This window comes from Aquila chrysaetos, chromosome Z, assembly GCF_900496995.4.
Source record: "Aquila chrysaetos chrysaetos chromosome Z, bAquChr1.4, whole genome shotgun sequence".
NCBI classification, from domain to species: Eukaryota; Metazoa; Chordata; class Aves; order Accipitriformes; family Accipitridae; genus Aquila; species Aquila chrysaetos.
This window is the reverse complement of record NC_044030.1, coordinates 60,369,786-60,387,671: the sequence shown is the minus strand read 5'-3', so window position 1 is coordinate 60,387,671 and position 17,886 is coordinate 60,369,786. Positions and strand designations below refer to the sequence as shown.

Here is a 17,886-nt window from a genome sequence, read left to right as displayed (position 1 = left end):
TTTCCCATGCTCTGCCAGCAAGCAGGTGTTCAAGAAGTTGGGAGGGATCATGGCCAGGACAGCTGACCTTAACTAGCCAAAGGGATATTCCATACCATGTGATGTCATACTCAGTATATAAACTGGGGGGAGTTGGCCAGGACGGACCGATCGCTGCTCGGGCATCAGTCAGTGGGTGGTGAGCAATTGTGTTGTGCATCACTTGTCTTTTCTTGGTTTGTTTTACTTCTCTCTTGGTTTTTTTTTGCTATATTCCTTTTCATTACTACTACTACTACTACTACTACTACTAGTAGTAGTAGTAGTAGTATGTTTTATTTTTACTTTCGTTATTAAATCATTCTTACCTCAACCCACAAGTTTCACTTTTTTTTCGATTCTCCTCCCCATCCCACTGGGAGCGGGGAGGAGTGAGCGAGCAGCTGTGTGGTGCTTAGTTGCTGGCTGGGGTTAAACCACGACATATGCATCATCTCTTGACCCGGAGGGACCGCTTCTGGGAATGCACTTCACCTCTTCAGTAGCCTCTCTGCTGAATATGTAAATTTAAAAAATTAATCAGTGAATCCTCCATTTCCATCTGTGTGCCAAGAAAGAACTAACAAATTCTCCCACATCACGATGAAAGAATTTGTATGCATGTGTGCTGAGGGTGTGTCCTAAGAGCTCTCAGCATTACTCAAGCGTGTAATAACCTAATGAGTTCCCAGGTTTCAGCAACTTGAGTGATATTCAGCTGCACATCACACTCACTTGACTAAAACAGTAAATAAACTCAAGTAACTCAAATTAACTGCCATGTGATGACATATCTTTAGGATGGGGTTTTTCTGCCTTACTTTTAGAGATAAGCCTCTGGTATACACCAATCATTTAGGTTCCCTTTTGCACAACTTAAGGCGAATCACCATCATCTCTGAAAGTAGCTCTTCTTCTTCACCTATGATAGGGGTAGGTAATGAAGATGCCTAGTGTCATCTAGTTGCCTGGCTTTTAGAAGGCTGAAGGTAAGTGAAGTGAATCTCATCTGTGGTGGCTATAGCTCAGTGATGGTATGTCTTTAGAAGTAACTTCTCAGCTGGGAGTTACTGAACCTCAGGTGAAACATGGTTCTTGATCTTGTGCATCTTTCTAGGTTTGTGCAAGAGTGAGATAAGATGGACTAGCTTAAGACATCTTAAACATCATTTTATTTTTTAGAGCAGGAGCTCTTGTCCATAGGAAACTGAAATGAATCTGTGAAGTCATTTCATATGTCCAACCAAACAACGTTAGGTAGTAACAACTTTTGTTTGCTGTCAGCCAGCCTAGATTTATTATTTAAGTTGTGATTCTGAGCATCCTAATTCCCTTGGCTAATTCTGCCAGAGGCACATGGTGTGGCATACTACTTTAGGAGTGCCTCTCCTATGGCAGCATCTGTCTCTCTTATCTGTAGAATTCCAGTTATTCACTTAAGCAACCCCTCCATTGCCTGTGAGCTCACATATAACATATAACACCATTTTCTTGGAGCTCTTGTATATACAGCCCTTGTTTTAACTGCATGCTTACCAGTTGCTTGTAATAATATTTCTTCTTCATCATAGCCTGTGGGTGATCAGCAGAGAGAGAAAGAAGTAATTATTTCAGATTCCTGGGGTGCCACCTCTAGTGAAAAGCAAACTGGTGAGGAAAGTTCACATTCAGCGGAGGCTGCAGTATGTGCAGAAACAGCCCAAACAACATCAAGGAAAGCGATGCAGTTAAGAGACACCTCAAGAAAGTGCAGAGATCACGTTTCCAGTCATCGCCAAATACTAGAAGAGACTCAGCAGAGGATGTCTCACAGTGGCAGTACAACAAGAAGCAAAGCTAAGGATTTTGAGTATGACAAAATCATGCATAATATTTTAAAATTCCTTTACTTAATTAATGTAACAAATACAATGCATATGGAGTACTCATTCCTCATGTGAATGACTTTAAATGATCAAAAGGTAAAGGCTTTACCTTTTATTGAAAGATCTGGAAGTTAGTTTCTCTCCTGATTTGCTCTTTATTCAGTACTACCTAAGTTAGCCTATATACTTGCGTGCTATTACAGACTTCCTTTTAAAATGAAATATATTTACATTCTTAGCTCTACTATAAACATCGATTTATATAGAGAAGAGAATATTTTTGTTGATTCTAAGCAAATCTCTTGTCAGTAAAATTCAGAAATCTTCTAAAGACAAGCAGGATCTAGAAACCAACATACGCCAAGAAATAACTCTGAATGAGGATAGAGAAGCTAAGCAGAGAAGAAGGAGCAAGAGAATTGAAAAAAAACTGAGTAAGATATTCTCTGATGTTTATCATACAGATTATTTTTTTATTTGAACAACTATACTGAAACAAATAGAATTCATAACATTTGCAATATATCGTGGCATGGATTTCTTTTAAAAAGATGGTATAAACATTAATTTTAATATTTAAGATTATTGATAATTTCCCTCACTTGTTTAAACCTACGTATTAGCAACCTTACAGTTGACTTTTTTGCATAAACTCCTTGAGAATGATGAGAATTTTTTCAGGATGCAATTTTTATCACAGTATTTTGTATGAAAAAATTATGGTGTATTCTGAAAAGCAGAATAAAAGTGCTTTCATGCAGAGTGAAAAGGTAGATCCTTATACACATTTTATCCTTCTATAATCTAGTATTCTGTGTGCAACATCATTCTGAGGGCAGTGCCATCCCCAAGAATTGACCTATACAAACCAGTTTATTCTATTTTGAATGCCTGCTGTTGTTATCTTGTCTAAGTAGATGATTATAGAGCCTTCACTACCACAGTCACAGAGCACTCTTTGAAGTATTTTTCCTTGCAACATGCTTTGTCAGAGAGAAAGATTACTATTTTTTGTCCTTTGAAGATGCATGCAGAGAAATTCATTGCCTCACAGAGGAAGTGTATAGGCATATAGAGGAATACAGAATTTCCTCACTTAAGTGCTCACTCCAGCACCTTTAAGATTGGGCTCTTAAAAGGTTTTTTTTGTTTAAGCCCACTCAGTCTGAGTTTATCTGTGCACCTATAATCATTTAAACAGCTTACAAATTTTAGAAGTATTTGAACTGTAACAGCTACGTTATAGATCTTACAAAATATGAGTAATTATACCTCCAATTAACAAACCTTCTCTTTTGCAGGATTTTAATTATTCCCAGTGGAAGCACCATTTTTATGAGATTTAAAGTTGCATGCCTAAATGCTCATCTATTTCAAATTGACTTACTAGTTTCCACTCAAAAAACAAGCTGTTGTTTTTTTAGCATGATTTCTGCAGAAAGAGTTGCATTGCCTATATAGGTAGCTTCATGTTAATCCAATCTAGCAAGTTTACCTCCCTTTTGTATCAGACCTAGCAATCTAGAGTCTGAGAGTCATCTTAGTTTGGTAATTCACTGAAAAAACAGCCCCACAAAAAGTTTTGTTTTGGTTCAGCAAACATTACTTGTTTTGCACAAGGTCAGGCACAAGGAAGGCACTAGGGAAGGCAAGGTAGAAGTGACGGGAAATAGGTCCTGTTGAAGTAACATGTTAAATTGGGTTAAGCGTAACATAAAACTGCATCTTGTTCTGTGTATGTCTGTGTGGTCTAATCCCTCCTGAACTGCTTGGCTAGTTTAGACCAGCTTTGGCAAGGGACTGCAGTATCTTAAATGATTACGGTCTTGCAAGGCTGGACAGGTAGAGGAGAGGGACTGTCCACGTGCTCAGCTGAGGGAAGATCCTGGGTAAACTCGTATCTATTATAGATTTTAAAACTCTACACAAAGTCAGGAACTTAAGAAAGTTGGGAATTAGTCTGAGCTTACAGTGTATCACCATGTGCAAAACAGCAGAGACATCAGGCTTTGTGAGTTACAGCTCTAGGAGAACTATGTGTTTTAAGGTCATACTTAAAATGTCTATTTCTGACACCCAGGTGGAGTTTTAGGGCCAGTGAGCTGCATCTGCTACAGCTTGTGGAGAGGAGAAGTGTGTATAGCCTGCTCTCCCAAGGTTTTTCATTACTAGATCAGTTAATGGCCTAGGCCATGCCTTGTGCTTTCCTGCCCGCAATCCTCCTGTCCTTTCCTTCTTCCCTTCTTTCTTCCCTCCCTGTTTTTCAGAAGAGGCAGCAGCCAGGGTACTCTTCTCCATAGTATGAAGGGATGCTGGGGTGGCACTGCTGGTGAAGTATAGAACAGCTTATCTATGTACTGGAAATAATTTCACCCAAGCTGAAACTGTAATGAGTGCATAAAGGGAGATAGTGTTTTGTAAAATAATAAATTAAAAATTAAAATTAGTATCTTCTACATTTTATTTTTTACATTTAGGCCTCATATTCCCAAGCAACTGCTCACCTTTCACTCATTGCAGAAATGGCTGAGCTGGTTGTAAAGTAATGGGGAAAAGTAATCAGAGGGAGCTAATCTCAATCACTATCTTAGTGTAAATACTTCTTGCTCACGAGGTGGTTTTAAAACATAAATAAGTACAAATGAACAGCTGAAAAATTTGACTTTTAAGAAAAGAGGAATTATTGAATAACTGACTAGCTATTGAAATGCTCATCTTGTAATGAATTGTAACCCAGAACAGCAGTTTTATCATCCATTAGGAAACAATGCACTTTGCAAAAATGTCATTAAAAAGGGAAAAGTCTAAACTTAACACACTTTTACAAAGTCATATTCCTGTGTGTTGAATTTCAGTTGGAGTTTTGTTATGGAATTCACTATAGTGTCTTGTATTGAATGGTATTGTTATTTAATTGGTACTGTGGTTTTTGAGGTATTAATTTCTACTAGATTAAACTAGCATTTTTTCTCCAGAAAGCTTATTTACTAACTGTAATGTAAAGTGAAGCCAAAATAAGAGAGGAAAGATATTTTTCTGTTCAACAGATCTTTTACATTATTTTTCAGGACAAGAAGCTTTTCGAAGAAATTCTGTAAGTCCTTTTTTCCCCATTTCACTTTCAACAATCAATAGGAGGAATATTTATGGTGAGACCTTACTATATAGAGCTGTGGCTCAAGAAGATGTAGACCTTGTACGTAACATAATAAAAGCTGGTGGAAGTGTAAATGTTCAGGATTATGCTGGTAAGTTGCAATTGTATTAAAATGCTATTTTCAAAGCAAGTATTTACCTATAACTAATAAAAGTGCATAATATGAGTTTGTGCAGTGGACAAGACTGTAGGTTTGTGACTAGTCAGTAGATTATTAAATTTTTATTGGTTTAACTTGGTAATTGTTCATGAGAAAATATATAGACCTGTGTATAAAAGTATATCAAAAAAGAAAATTTTGCAAAAAAAAGCAAGCACTTAAAAAATTACAAAGTGATGCAATTAAGTTTACTTAGCCTTAATTCAACAATCCTGTGCATGCTTACCACAAAACAGTGCCTTAATTAAATAATCAATGTAATGTTTTTTAAAGACTTTTTTTTTTGGTCCATTTCAGCGGCCAACTTGAGATGCCAAGATTTAGATTTTCCAGTTTAATTTTTCAAGGACTCTGATTTTGCCCCTTGCATCTTAAAGGAAGTTCGTAATTTATCACTGCTTTGATTTTGTACAGTTTTGAGTACTTGGTGTTTTGCATTTTTACTTCAACTTGTCCACCAAAAAAACCAGAATGACAAATAGTGGCCAGCTGTGAACGTTTTGACTGAAGCAATTCACCTTATCCAGGTTCATGTGTGATATTCTGTGTCAAAGACATTGCCACACCCTGAAGTATCAATTGGTTGTTTCAAATGTAAGACTGTTGTTCCCTATTTTATTGTTCCCTGTCTTATCCATTAGGTTCTGATAAACTTCCATAACAAAAGAGAAAATGATTTCACAGGCAGCTGACTCATTTGGTAGAAAACTTTGATTCATTCTTAGAGTGTTTCCATCCTGTGCAGTGGCTAGGATTTCAGAACTGTTCTGTGGGAACAAAAAAAAAGTGTTCTGCAGTTAAAGGCTACTGCATAATGCAGACATATAACAGAACAAAATTCAGGTAGAAATTCTCTGTCTTCTGGAATATATTGAGATATAGATTGGGTCAGCAGCAAATTTCAGACTTTTACAGCATAGGACTCCTAGCATTTGAGCTAACAGACTGACTCGTAATGTGTGTTAACTTGTGCTAGAGGTAGATGAGAAAATATTTTGTTGGTGGGTTTCAAAGCCACCTGCTGACAACAGAGAAACATCGATAGCATGGGTTCAGCTGCAGCCTCCGTGAGAAAGTGTAATAAAGTGCACTGGTTCCAGTTTTTGGCATCACAGCTGCTTCCTTTTTCTGCCTTTGCACATTGTGCCAGGCCACTGTTTCTTCATCCCCCAGACTCTGGCTGCTATTTTTTGGTGAGAAACGAGCACAACTGCACAAAATGTGTTTTAGTTGAACTCCTTGAAGAGATGAGAGGCTGACCTGGCCCTACTTCTTTCTTTTTTAGTGAGGGAGGTCTAATCAGAAAGAAGTAGAGTTGTCAGACCTGTGCCATTTTGAAATGCACTTCATCTCACTCTCTTTGGGAATCATTGTTCTGATTATTATAGTCCACCTGTGTGCCTTTTCTCTTCCTTCAAAGCCCTCCACCAGTGATTATCCATATCTTAGCCTAGTATTTTTCCTTATTCCTGTGCTACAGTACTCTGCTTCAGTACCTTACTGAGTTCTTGGGTTTTTTTTCAGGTTTTTTTTCTCCTTTTTATTTCCTGGACATCAGCACATAAGATATGGACAGCATGGTAGACAGAGATACTGCCTGTGCTCTCAGTTTGAGTCTTGATTCACAGTGCCTTGGGGGAGCTGAAAAACAGTTGCAATGAAACTTGTGTTTCTCCTTGGTCTGGAGCATGCACAGTGTCCTTGGAGAATCGTGTTGCTAAACTCTAATCATTATCAATTCAACTTCTTACAGGTTCAATTTTTCAGGGGCTTATTCGTATGTCAGATAGAGGGTACTTTTTTACTGAGGTAGAAATAGGTAAAGTGAACCTTTTTTGTCCTTCCCTTAACAGATTTCAAGCTTTTGCTCCAGCATATGGAGTTACTAGAGTTTCATAATGAAATAGGCTCTATAAAATGCAAGTAAAATGTTTTACAGATGATAATGTTAAAAGCTATTCATCTTGAAGCACTGTCAACATTAGGCAATGTAGTTAAAACTTAGTTGAGATTCAAGCATTTGGGAACAAAGCCTAATAGCACAAAATTTTTTGACAACCTGATGCAGCATCCTGTGCCCATAATAAATGCAGTTCTATACAAATATACAATATTCTGGGTTGGGTGGTGCGTAAGAGAGCCTCAGGAGTTTCTCTTTCCAAAGAAATTAAGATCATTTTGCTAAATGGGAGCAGAAAAGTCTTAATAAGCCTAATTCATATATTAATTCACATATTTAGTATGTGAGTTAAGCCCAGACAACTTCTGATGATGGGAGGTGGTTGAAGAGTAAGGCTGTCCATCAAAATGCTCTTCTGGAGGGCATGCTGGTTTGAGAGTTGGAAGACAGGAAGTGAAAGATCCTCTGTCTTTTTCCTTTAATTTTCTCACCCTGCAAAAAACTGTAACATAATGAATGTTTAAGGTGCTGATGCAAGGCTATGCTAAACCCAGTTCAAAGACTTATATTCCATCTTTTATTTTTCCTCAACACATCCTTCATGGAGTAGAACTGTTCTGCGGGTCATGAAGCTCATGGTTTATCATCTTGGTTTATTCCATATAGCTGGGAATGGATATGGAATTTCAGTAAGGATTTTTCATTGCTTTCTTTGGACACTTGAACCATTCTTGGATAGTCTTAAAAAACATTTTTGTTTGGCAGTAAAGACTCCAAGTCTTTATTTTGGCTCTTTTTTCTTACTTACCCTCTTCAGCATGGCTATGTAAATAAAAGAGTGCCATGAAAAATTACCTTATTCCTAAAATAGCGTATATATTTTATTGGGGGAGAAATTACTAAGATGTAGGTGTAATAATTTTTATTCTTTTCTTTCATAACAGAACTATGAAATCTAAAACTAATATTGTTATAGCAGCACCTGGTTCTTCAGTAAGTGCAAATTTTGACAAAAGAATGAGATATCCCAACCCTTGTGACTTTTTCCTAAACATTTCTTCATACCACTTATTGTAAAATGCATCAGTTTTTACCTTTTCAGTATACTCTCTGAAATATTTGTCAAATAAACAACCTAAAACTGAAATAAATTTGTATAAATTATTTCACCCAAATGTGAAATGCAGGTTTTTCTTTTTCATAGGCTGGACTGCACTACATAGAGCAAGTGTGGAAGGCTTTTACGGGATAGCAAATGAGCTTTTGAAAGCAGGAGCTGATGTTAATGCTAGAGGAGATGAACAAATAACACCATTGCAAGATGCAGTTAAAGAAGGCCACTATAAGGTATATTCCAAATTGATCACAAATTATGGTTTAGGAATAGAAATTATTATTGTTGAGGCCAGAAGGTCAGAAAATCTTTTTACATGTGGCTAGTCTTTTCTGATTAGGGGTAAATTCAGGAGCTTGCAAGTCCTTTCTGCTCAATTTCTGTTCAGACCATTTCACACTTTAGAAGATTTGTCCAAAAGCAGAAATTAATTGGTTTTCTAAATGTTTGGGACAATGGCTGAAGTACTGAGGAATAGATTGCTACTGTTTAATACTACTTGTTTTACTTACTTTATAATCACTTAGCAGAATAATTTATGACCTGAGCAGTCTTCTGGAGTTTTAAGGACTTTTTTTCATGATTTAGTAAGCATGCATATATGGTGTACAGCCACAGCCATGCACAGACATTTTTTGTGTATTAAGACATAGCACGGAGAGTTATGAAGACATGGCTTTATGTTTTGTATGGTCTTAAACAGAAAGTCAAATGAATAGTCAATGTTAATTAATTACAAGTTTTGTTGCCAAATGCTGTGGTTTCATAAGCCTGTGTCTGAATTGTGGATCCTCTTTCAGTTTGGCAGTGGTTGCCTCTGCCTATCTGTGCATGTTCCTAGGGTGGCCCAGATTTATGTAAGAGTTCTGCACGTCCCCTTTACCTGCTTGCTGTTTCTTTCTCTAGAAGTGCACATATGCTACCTAATATTTATTGATTTCCAAGATTTTAAAAATTTTTTGTGGGACGTAATAAGTTTTGTCCCTAAACATTTGCTGTCTTTCTGCTTCACAACTGAGATAAGACTTAACCTGTTTCTCCCCAAGTCTTCCTGGAGCAAAGAGGAAGGGTGGACTTTTGGTTAATAATTTTCTCTGAGACTTGAGCGCCCCAAGCTTGGTTTTCAGCTTGTGGATCACAGACTCTTGCGGGTTCATGAAATAGTTCTGAGTTCTGTGGAGTTACCTAAGACACCATGTCTGTGGTTATGCATGAAGGACTCTGCATCTCCGTAAGCGATATTTAGGGGTCAGCAACTTGAATGATATTGGAAGAACACTGAGTGCAGCTAGGTCACTTGAGGCACACCAACATTATTCAACACAGACCTGTGTTAGAGTTATGTGAGCTGCTATATCCACAGGGAATGGTACTACATGGTGGCGCTGATTTACTCCGGAGCAGTATAGTTGCATCACTGCAGTGGTCTGTCAGACTTAATTTTTGTTGTTTCTGACTAGGAATAAAATAGTGATAGTGATTCAGTAATGTGACTTTTGGTAACATGGTATTTAGAGCTGTTTCCTTCAAAGCTACCTTCTCTGCGTGAAGTTATTATTGTAGATTGGAGACACACCTTTTGACTGCTTTATCCCTTTATGCACCTGCAATGTGGCAAAGTTAATTTCTTATTTCAGAAAAATGGTAACTATATGAAAGACTTTCTAATAGTACAGTTAAGGGAGAGAGCATACAAGTGTGATGTGTAGCTAAAGATCTCATTAAGGAAGAAGAGTTCTCAACATTACTTGTTGAAAAAATCTATAGGTTTGGGACAACTTGTGAAGCCTAAGAGAGTTTTTGCTGTGGATTGAACTCTTTTTTATTTGCTCTGTTGTTACGAGAATGTATGATTGAGAAAACTTCACTAGCAATTTTCTCAGTAGCAATCTAGTTAGAAGTAATGAGGGACTTTACACGCATGGGTGAAGGATGTGAGCCAAGCTCAGTCTGAAATGATAACAGATGCTGAAGAGAGAAAGGCATGGGTACAAGTAAAACCACAGTAGTGCTGGAATAAGATTCCAGGGTTACCCACAGAAAGGAAGTAATCAGATTGTAAATTTCCCGTGTCTTAAAAAAGTATTCTTTTTTAGTAGATGGAACATTTTGCTAAAGTGATAATTTCTTGCATAACAACAGAATCAGGCTTTATATTTGTACAGAAATCATAACCTTGGTAAGACCATCTAAGTGGGTTTCATTTGGCCAGATGTATGTTGTACATCTGAAATAGCTGTCAAAGCTTCCCTTTGCAGTCACAGCAGTCATAGTAGACACACCTAGAGCACAATTTATTTTCTCCTAAAGTATGTATCCTAAATAGATAAGCTGACTCATACCCTAAAATCACCTGTTATTTTCCACCAATTAAGAGATATGGGAGGTTGAGTCCTACCCTGTATTTTGGAAGCCCTTGGCTTAATGGCATCAGGTTAATAACTGGAATGAATTTATAAAGGTATATTAACTAGAATAGAGAGGGGTTATTTATCATAGGCCTTAGATTTGGATTTAGTTGCTCATGTCATCGAGTGCAAGAGAGAGAAGCCGGTATAAGGAATGAGTATGGAAAATATTGTCAGAAAAGAAACAATCTGAAAAACTTATTTTTCTAGATGGCAGAGTTACTACTTTGGTATGGAGCTGATCCCTTATTAAAAAATGAGATGGGAAGGTGTGCATTAGAAGAAGCTTCTGACGCATCTATGAGGAAACTGCTTGAAAGCTACGTAGCAGAATCCAGAAGAGATTCAGTATCAGGTAGGAGAGAATTATTCTGACATATCATCACCACTAGATGGAGGAATTCAGAACATCTGTTGCACTATCTTTCCTTAGTTACTGCTAGTAATTCCATGGGCTTCACTGTCTGATGCCTGAGTACCAGTGAGCACTCCTTGCCCAGCACAGTTGTTGCACATTGGCAAAGTATAAAAGATAATGATGTCCAGCTTTTTCTTGAGCTGGAGCTACCTTTAAATGTGAAATGAAGATGTGAAGCACAATAGTTGTTGCCTATGTAAATGTAAGATGGGGCATGGCTGGACTTCCTGATGGTTGAGGTATGACTAAGAGCTGGGGATAAAATTTAGTTCTAAACTGGCATAGAGACTGAATTTTGAAGGATCTGTAAGACGAAAAATGGAGGATCTAGGATTAGATCTAGATCTTAGGGGTTGCCAAGCCTTAACTGCTTATCTATAACTGCTAGTGTTAGGGCTAGGACTGGGGTAGTATTGCTGTAGGTAATAGCTTGTGAGTTTGCAAGGGGTTGGTAGCTGAAAATCTTGGCTAAGATGAGAGTTAGATCTTGTACAGTCTTAGCAACTCAGTTGAAAAGAAGGTTCAGAAGAGGCTGGTTGGTCAGGGGCAGCTACAAAGAAGTGCCACAGGATAAGCCTTGGTTAGAGTTAGAATTAGGACTAAAGGAAACCAATGGGCCAGTGCGGGCTGTGGCATGTTTAAGTCTGAAAGGGGTCCCCAGCCCTCGGACTATTATCTGTTATTGCTCTTCCATGTGAGTGGTGATGAAGCCACAATGCATAGTCCAAGAGCAATCAGATTTCAGGGCCTTGGGACAGTTGGTAAGGGAATCTGGCACACAGGTAATTTTTTCCTCTGTCCTTCCAGTTGCAGGCAGCTACTTTGGAAGAAACAGACAGACCGAGTCTATTAATGCATGGCTCCGTAGCTGGTGTCACCACCACAATTTTGTGTTTTTCGATAATGGAGTGGTCTACACGGCACCAGGCTTGCTGGTGTCAGATGGGATTCACCTTTCTTAAAGGGGGGAGAGGGTCTTTGCTCACGAGCTGGCAGGGCTCATTGACAGAGCTTTAAACTAGGCTTGAAGGGGAAGTGGGATAGTATCAGGCTTGCCTGTGACAAGCTGTGGGATGACACACCAAGGTAAGAGGGATGAGGTGCTAGTGAGGACCCTCAGCCTATTGCTCTGAGACGTGCTGGGTACGCTGGAGTACACTTGGAAGTCTTATGGAGATGAGCTGGGGGCTCCTGAGGTAATAGGAGGCAATAGGGAAATGCCTCAAAGGAATTAAGATGTGTTCCTCTAAAAAGGTGACGTGGCCAACAGCCTAGCTGAAGTGCCTCTGCAACAATGCATGCAGCATGGGCAGCAAACAGGAGGAGTTGGAAGCCACCGTGCTGCTAGAAAGCTACGACCTAGTTGCCATTACTGAAACTGGGTGGGATGAATCCCATGACTGGAGTGTGGCTGTCAGTGGCTACAGGCTGTTCAGAAGGGTCAGATGAGGAAGGAGGGGTGGAAGGGTTGCCCTCTACGTCAAGAAATTGATAGATTGTGAAGAGCTGTCTCTGAAGAATAGCCATGAACAGGTTGAAAACTTGTGGGTAAGAATTAGAGACTGAGGCAACAAAGGGAACCTTGTGGTTGGTGTTTACTACAGGCTGCCCAATCAAGGGGAGCCTATTGCCAAAACCTTCTTACTCAACTACAGGAGGCATTGCACTCACAGGCTCTCGTCCTGCTAGGGGACTTCAACCACCCTGGCATCTGCTGGAAAAGTGGCATGGCAAGGTGTAGGCAATCCAGGAGACTCCTGGAGTGCATTGAGGATAACTTCTAAAGCCAGGTAATAGAAAGCCCTGCCAGAGGGGATGTGATACTGGACCGGACAGTCACCAGTGCCAGTGAGCTAATTTGTGATGTCAAACTTGGGGGCAGCCTGGGTTGCAGTGATCATGCACTGGTTGAGTTCACCGTCCTGGGGAATATGGGTCAGGCAAAGAGTAAAGTCAGGACCCTGAATTTTAGGAAAGCAAACTTCCAGCTGTTCAAGGAGATAGTCAATAGAACCCCCTGGGAAACTGCCCTGAGGGACAAGGGAGCAGAACAGAGCTGGCAGATCTTTAAGGACGCTTTCCACAGAGCACAGGAGTTCTCAATCCCCAGGTATAGGAAATCAGGGAAGGACAGGAGGAGATGGGCACGGATGGGCTGAGACCTGCTGGTCAAACTAAAGGGCAAGAAGGAAATCCACAGGCAGTGGAAGCAGGAACAGGTATCCTGGAAAGAGTATAGGGACATTGCCCAGTTGTGTAGGGGTGAGATTAAGAAGGCCAAGGCACGGCTGGAGCTGAACTTGGCAAGGGATGCAAAGAATAATAAAAAGGGCTTCTATAGGTCTGTCAGTCTGAAAAGGAAGGTCAAAGAAAGTGTACCCCCCTCAATGCTCATGACTGGCAAACTGGTAACAACAGAAGAGGAGAAGGCTGAGGTACCAAACAACTTTTCTGCCTCAGTCTTTGCTGGCAACTTCTCTTCCCACACTTCTCAAGTGGATGGACTGCAAGACGGGGACTAGGACAGCAAAGTCCCTCCCACTGATAAGAGAAGATCAGGTTCATGACCACCTGAAGAGCCTGAACATATGTAAGTCTATGGGACTTGAGGGTATCCATCCAAGAGTCCTGAGGGAATTGGCTGATGTAGTTGCCAAATCACTCTGCATCATATTTGAAAAGTCATGGCAGTCAAGTGAAGTTCCCTGTGACTGGAAAAAGGGAAATATTGCACCCATTTTTAAAAATGGTAGAAAGGAGGACCCTGGGAACTACCGGCCTGTCAGCCTCCCCTCTGTGCCTGGGAAGATCATGGAACAGATCCTCCTAGAAGCTATGCTAAGGCACATGGAGGACAGAGAGGTGGTTCAAGACAGCAAGCATGGCTTCACCAGGGGCAAGTCTTGTCTGACCAACCTAGTGGCTTTCTATGATGGAGTGACTACATCAGTGGACAAGGAAAGAGCTATGGATGTCATCCATCTGGACTTCTGTAAGGCCTTTGACACAGTCCCCCACAACATCCTTCTCTATAAATTGGAGAGATACAGATTTGATGGATGGACTGTCCAGTGGATGAGGAGTTGGTTGGATGGTCACATCTGGAGGGTAGTGGTCAACGGCTCAATGTCCAGATGGAGATCAGTGATGAGTGGTGTCCCTCAGGGGTCTGTATTGGGACTATTTAATTTCTTCATCAGTGACATAAACAGTGGGGTCAGGTGCACCCTCACAAAATTTGCACAACACCAAGCTGAGTGGTGTGGTTGACATGCCTGAGGGACAGGATGCCATCCAGAGGCACGTGGACAAGCTTGAGAAGGGGGCCAATGTGAACTTCATGAGGTTCAACAAGGCCAATTGCAAGGTCCTGCACATGGGTCGGGGCAATTCCAAGCACAAATACAGGCTGAGCAATGAGTGGATTGAGAGCAGCCTGCAGAGGACTTGGGGGTGTTGGCTGACGAGCTCAACATGACCCAGCAATGTGTGCTTGCAGCCCAGAAAGCCAACCGTATCCTGGGCTGCATCAAAAGAAGTGTGGCCAGCAGGTCGAGGGAGGTGATTCTGCCCCTCTACTCTGCTCTGGTGAGACCCCACCTGGAGTACTGTGTCCAGCTCTGGAGTCCTCAGAACAGGAAAGACATGGACCTGTTGGAGCAGGTCCAGAGGAGGGCCACAAAAATGGTCAGAGGAATAGAACACCTCTCCTGTGAGGACAGGCTGAGAGAGTTGGTGTTGTTCAGCCTAGAGAAGAGAAGGCTCTGGGGTGACCTTATAGTGGCCTTTCAGTGCTTAAAGGGGGCTTATCAGAAAGATTGCCCAGAGGGCAAGAATGAAAGTTTGCCCAGAGAGGTGGTAGATGCCCCATCCCTGGAAACATTCAAGGTCAGTTTGGACGGGGCTCAGAGCAACCTGAGCAACCTTTCAGGACATGGTTTAGTGGGCATGGTGATGTTGGGTTGACGGTTGGACTCGATGATCTTAAAGGTCTTTTCCAACCTAAACGATTCTATGATTCTATGATTCTATGGTCTAGTTGAAGATGTTCTGGCTCATTGCATGGGTGTTGGACTAGATGACCCTTAAAGGTCCCTTCCGACCCAAACCATTCTATGATTATATGATTCTATAAGTTTAGAGTCAGGGCAGTATGAGTAGGCAGGAGTTACTGGCTTCAAATGTGAGTGAAACCAGGGTTAACGCTACTTTAAGAGATTAGCCTGACAGGGACTGCTGTATTTGGGAGGTGCCATGATTAGAGGTTAGGGCTGCAGCCACCAAAGGTCATCTAGATATTCTGAGCCTTACAAAGATTGGTCGGCTAAAGATATGATCAAAATTATGGTTTGGATTAGGGTTTGGCTTAATCAGTGCTCAATAGCTGGGCCATTGGCCTTAATTTGGGACTAAGACTGGCAGGATCCATTGGACTAACAGTGATCCTAAGGCTAGGGTTAACATCTGGCATGCCAGATTCTCTGAAGTAGTGGAGAAAGAGTTGCCATGCTGTGAAATGCCTGTTAAATTTAAAGCTGGTTCCAGCATGGGTTGTTGGGTGAATCTTCAGGCTGGGGTTGGGGTTCATGTTGCAGTACAAAGTAACAAAGGGTGATGAACTAGATTTTTTTCAATATGGTGTAGCTAATCTAGGTTTAAGAACATACTGGCCAGAAGCAAATGCATAGAGTTGCATGGATTAAGTAAGTATATTAATATATAGGGTAAGATCTTGGTAGCTGCTGTACTCTTTTTATGCCATTTTGTCAGCACAGAGGGTAGCTGGAAAGCTAAAGCAAACTACTAGCAAGGAGGTGACTTGCTGCTGGGCAATATCCCTGCCTACTTTTACACCAGTGACTTGGCTTTAGCTCCTCTATCCCTTTCCCTGCCCAAATATGCTATACAGGGAAAGATGTAAGCTAGGCTATCATTCCACCATCACTAGCTTCAGAAAAGCCTCTTGGGGACCAGCAAAGCCTGTTAGAAGTTAGGGAAATGTAGTAGCTCCTTTAAGTTTCAAAAAGAATTGCTCAGGTCACTAATGTTCAAAAAAATTTGGATGCGTAATGTCATACTTTACTCTCACCTGTCCTGGTTTGTGCAAGATGCCATCTGCAACAAAGATCAGACTTCCAAGATTTTAATTTGTTTTATATATTGACACGATTTAGATTTTAATAAAAGACTTATGGCTTGATAATTTTTCTGGATAGCTAAATGTGGTAAGTACTGTTACACACAAGATTGTGGACACAAGATGGTATATATGTAAAGAATTAAGGTCTCTTTTCAATTCTGGTTTCTTTCTGTCTTTCCATTTCATTTCAGGTGGAGATGATTCAAAGAGTATGTTAAATACTCAAAGTGTAGAGGATACAATCCTGCACCAGGTACATCTTTACAAAGAATCAAGGTGTTAATTTGATGCTGAACTGTTAAAGGCTTGCTAGCAGTCTTCAGTAAACTAAAGCAGATGACTATTTCTGAAATGTGTTTCAAAACCAGCACATAATGTACTAGATGCTTCATACCCAGCAGGGACTGAAACAGTGATATTCAATGTTATGCCAATGGCAAGCAGTTGCTGACCCTTACTGGTACCTGGAATAAGCTGCAGCCTCATGGAGGTGCAAGACAGAGGCAGTCAGCTGCCTCTCATGAACAGTGGTTCTTCCTGAGTTTTTGCAAGTGCTGCAGAGGTAATATACAACAAGCATCAGTGCCTCTTTGTACTTGCAGAATCCTGACTGAAACTGCAGGATGTTGCCTGGCTTGTAGCAGTAGGATAGCTGCTTCTTGCCTCTGTGTAGCGGGTTGTGTTGGGTTTCAACAGGAAAGGGTTAGGGAGCCACTGTCTTGCACAGTGGTTTTACAGTTATGCACAGACCTCATTAAGATGCGGGAGCTTGTCTCACATGAAAACAAGACACCATGATCAGTCACTTGGATCGTAGTTTGTTTGCATATAGCACAACAGCTTTTAGCATTAAAAGCTGTACTCTCCCCCACTTGTTTTCTCACTTCTGAATAATGATAACTGGTAATATCTGAAACATATAATGCTGTGTGCACAGAAACTTTATTCTTGCTTCCTAAAGTTTTATGTTACTCACAGTAGTGCAGTCTACAGTGTCCTTAGAAATATTATGCTATAATGGCATCCATGGTGTATAGTCTTAGATTACACTTTAAAAGATTAGTTGATTGTTGAAGGATATTGTCCAAGTAGAAGGTGGTGTAAACATTTTACTGGAAAGACCTATTACTGTGGCTGTGTAACTGGTGATTTCAATAGTTGTGTGAGTTGTTGCAGTGTTTGTGTTCTGTTTCTATCTCCAGATTCAAAGTAATCAACAGGATAATTCTAGTTAGTCATTGGCCTTTGGAGCAGTTTTGTCGTGAGATTACCATGAGTTAATTCTGCATGTTTTTGCTGTGTTATTTGTCTGTCTTTATAATTTCCTAGAATCATTGCAGCCAGGTTTGCCAAAAATGTGAAACTGTAGCTCTGGTATACGATCACAGAAGCAATGTAGTTTTAATTCTTTAGAGGGAGAGCATTAATTCGAAACTAGTTCAATTTTCAGAAATAAATAAAAGTGTAAAGCACTTCAGTAACATTTATCATTGGATTTCACCCATTAATTTTTACACTTTTATATACATATTTCTTAGTTCCTTTATTTCTTTGTCCTGCTGTCTTAACAAGCTGCTCAGGCAGAGGAAATCAATTAATTTTGTAATAGCACAGTTTTCTTTCAGTATATAATAAAGCAATTTATCAGAAGATGAAACTAAGTATATGGCCTGTTTTGTAGATAGAATTAAATGCAGATGGCACAG

The 17,886-nt window shown here is 40.2% G+C and overlaps 1 protein-coding gene across 1 annotated transcript in view; it reads left to right on the top strand.

The window, feature by feature from the left end:
- The window catches only part of ANKRD31 (ankyrin repeat domain 31), a 79,680-nt gene that overhangs the window by 17,887 nt on the left and 43,907 nt on the right, over window positions 1-17,886 (top strand). Inside the window, exons 8-13 of the mRNA XM_041120831.1 lie at window positions 1,590-1,867; window positions 2,193-2,317; window positions 4,952-5,131; window positions 8,305-8,447; window positions 10,833-10,977; window positions 16,372-16,433. Of these exons, the coding sequence (XP_040976765.1) occupies window positions 1,590-1,867; window positions 2,193-2,317; window positions 4,952-5,131; window positions 8,305-8,447; window positions 10,833-10,977; window positions 16,372-16,433 (933 nt within the window). The remainder of the gene's footprint in view (window positions 1-1,589; window positions 1,868-2,192; window positions 2,318-4,951; window positions 5,132-8,304; window positions 8,448-10,832; window positions 10,978-16,371; window positions 16,434-17,886) is intronic.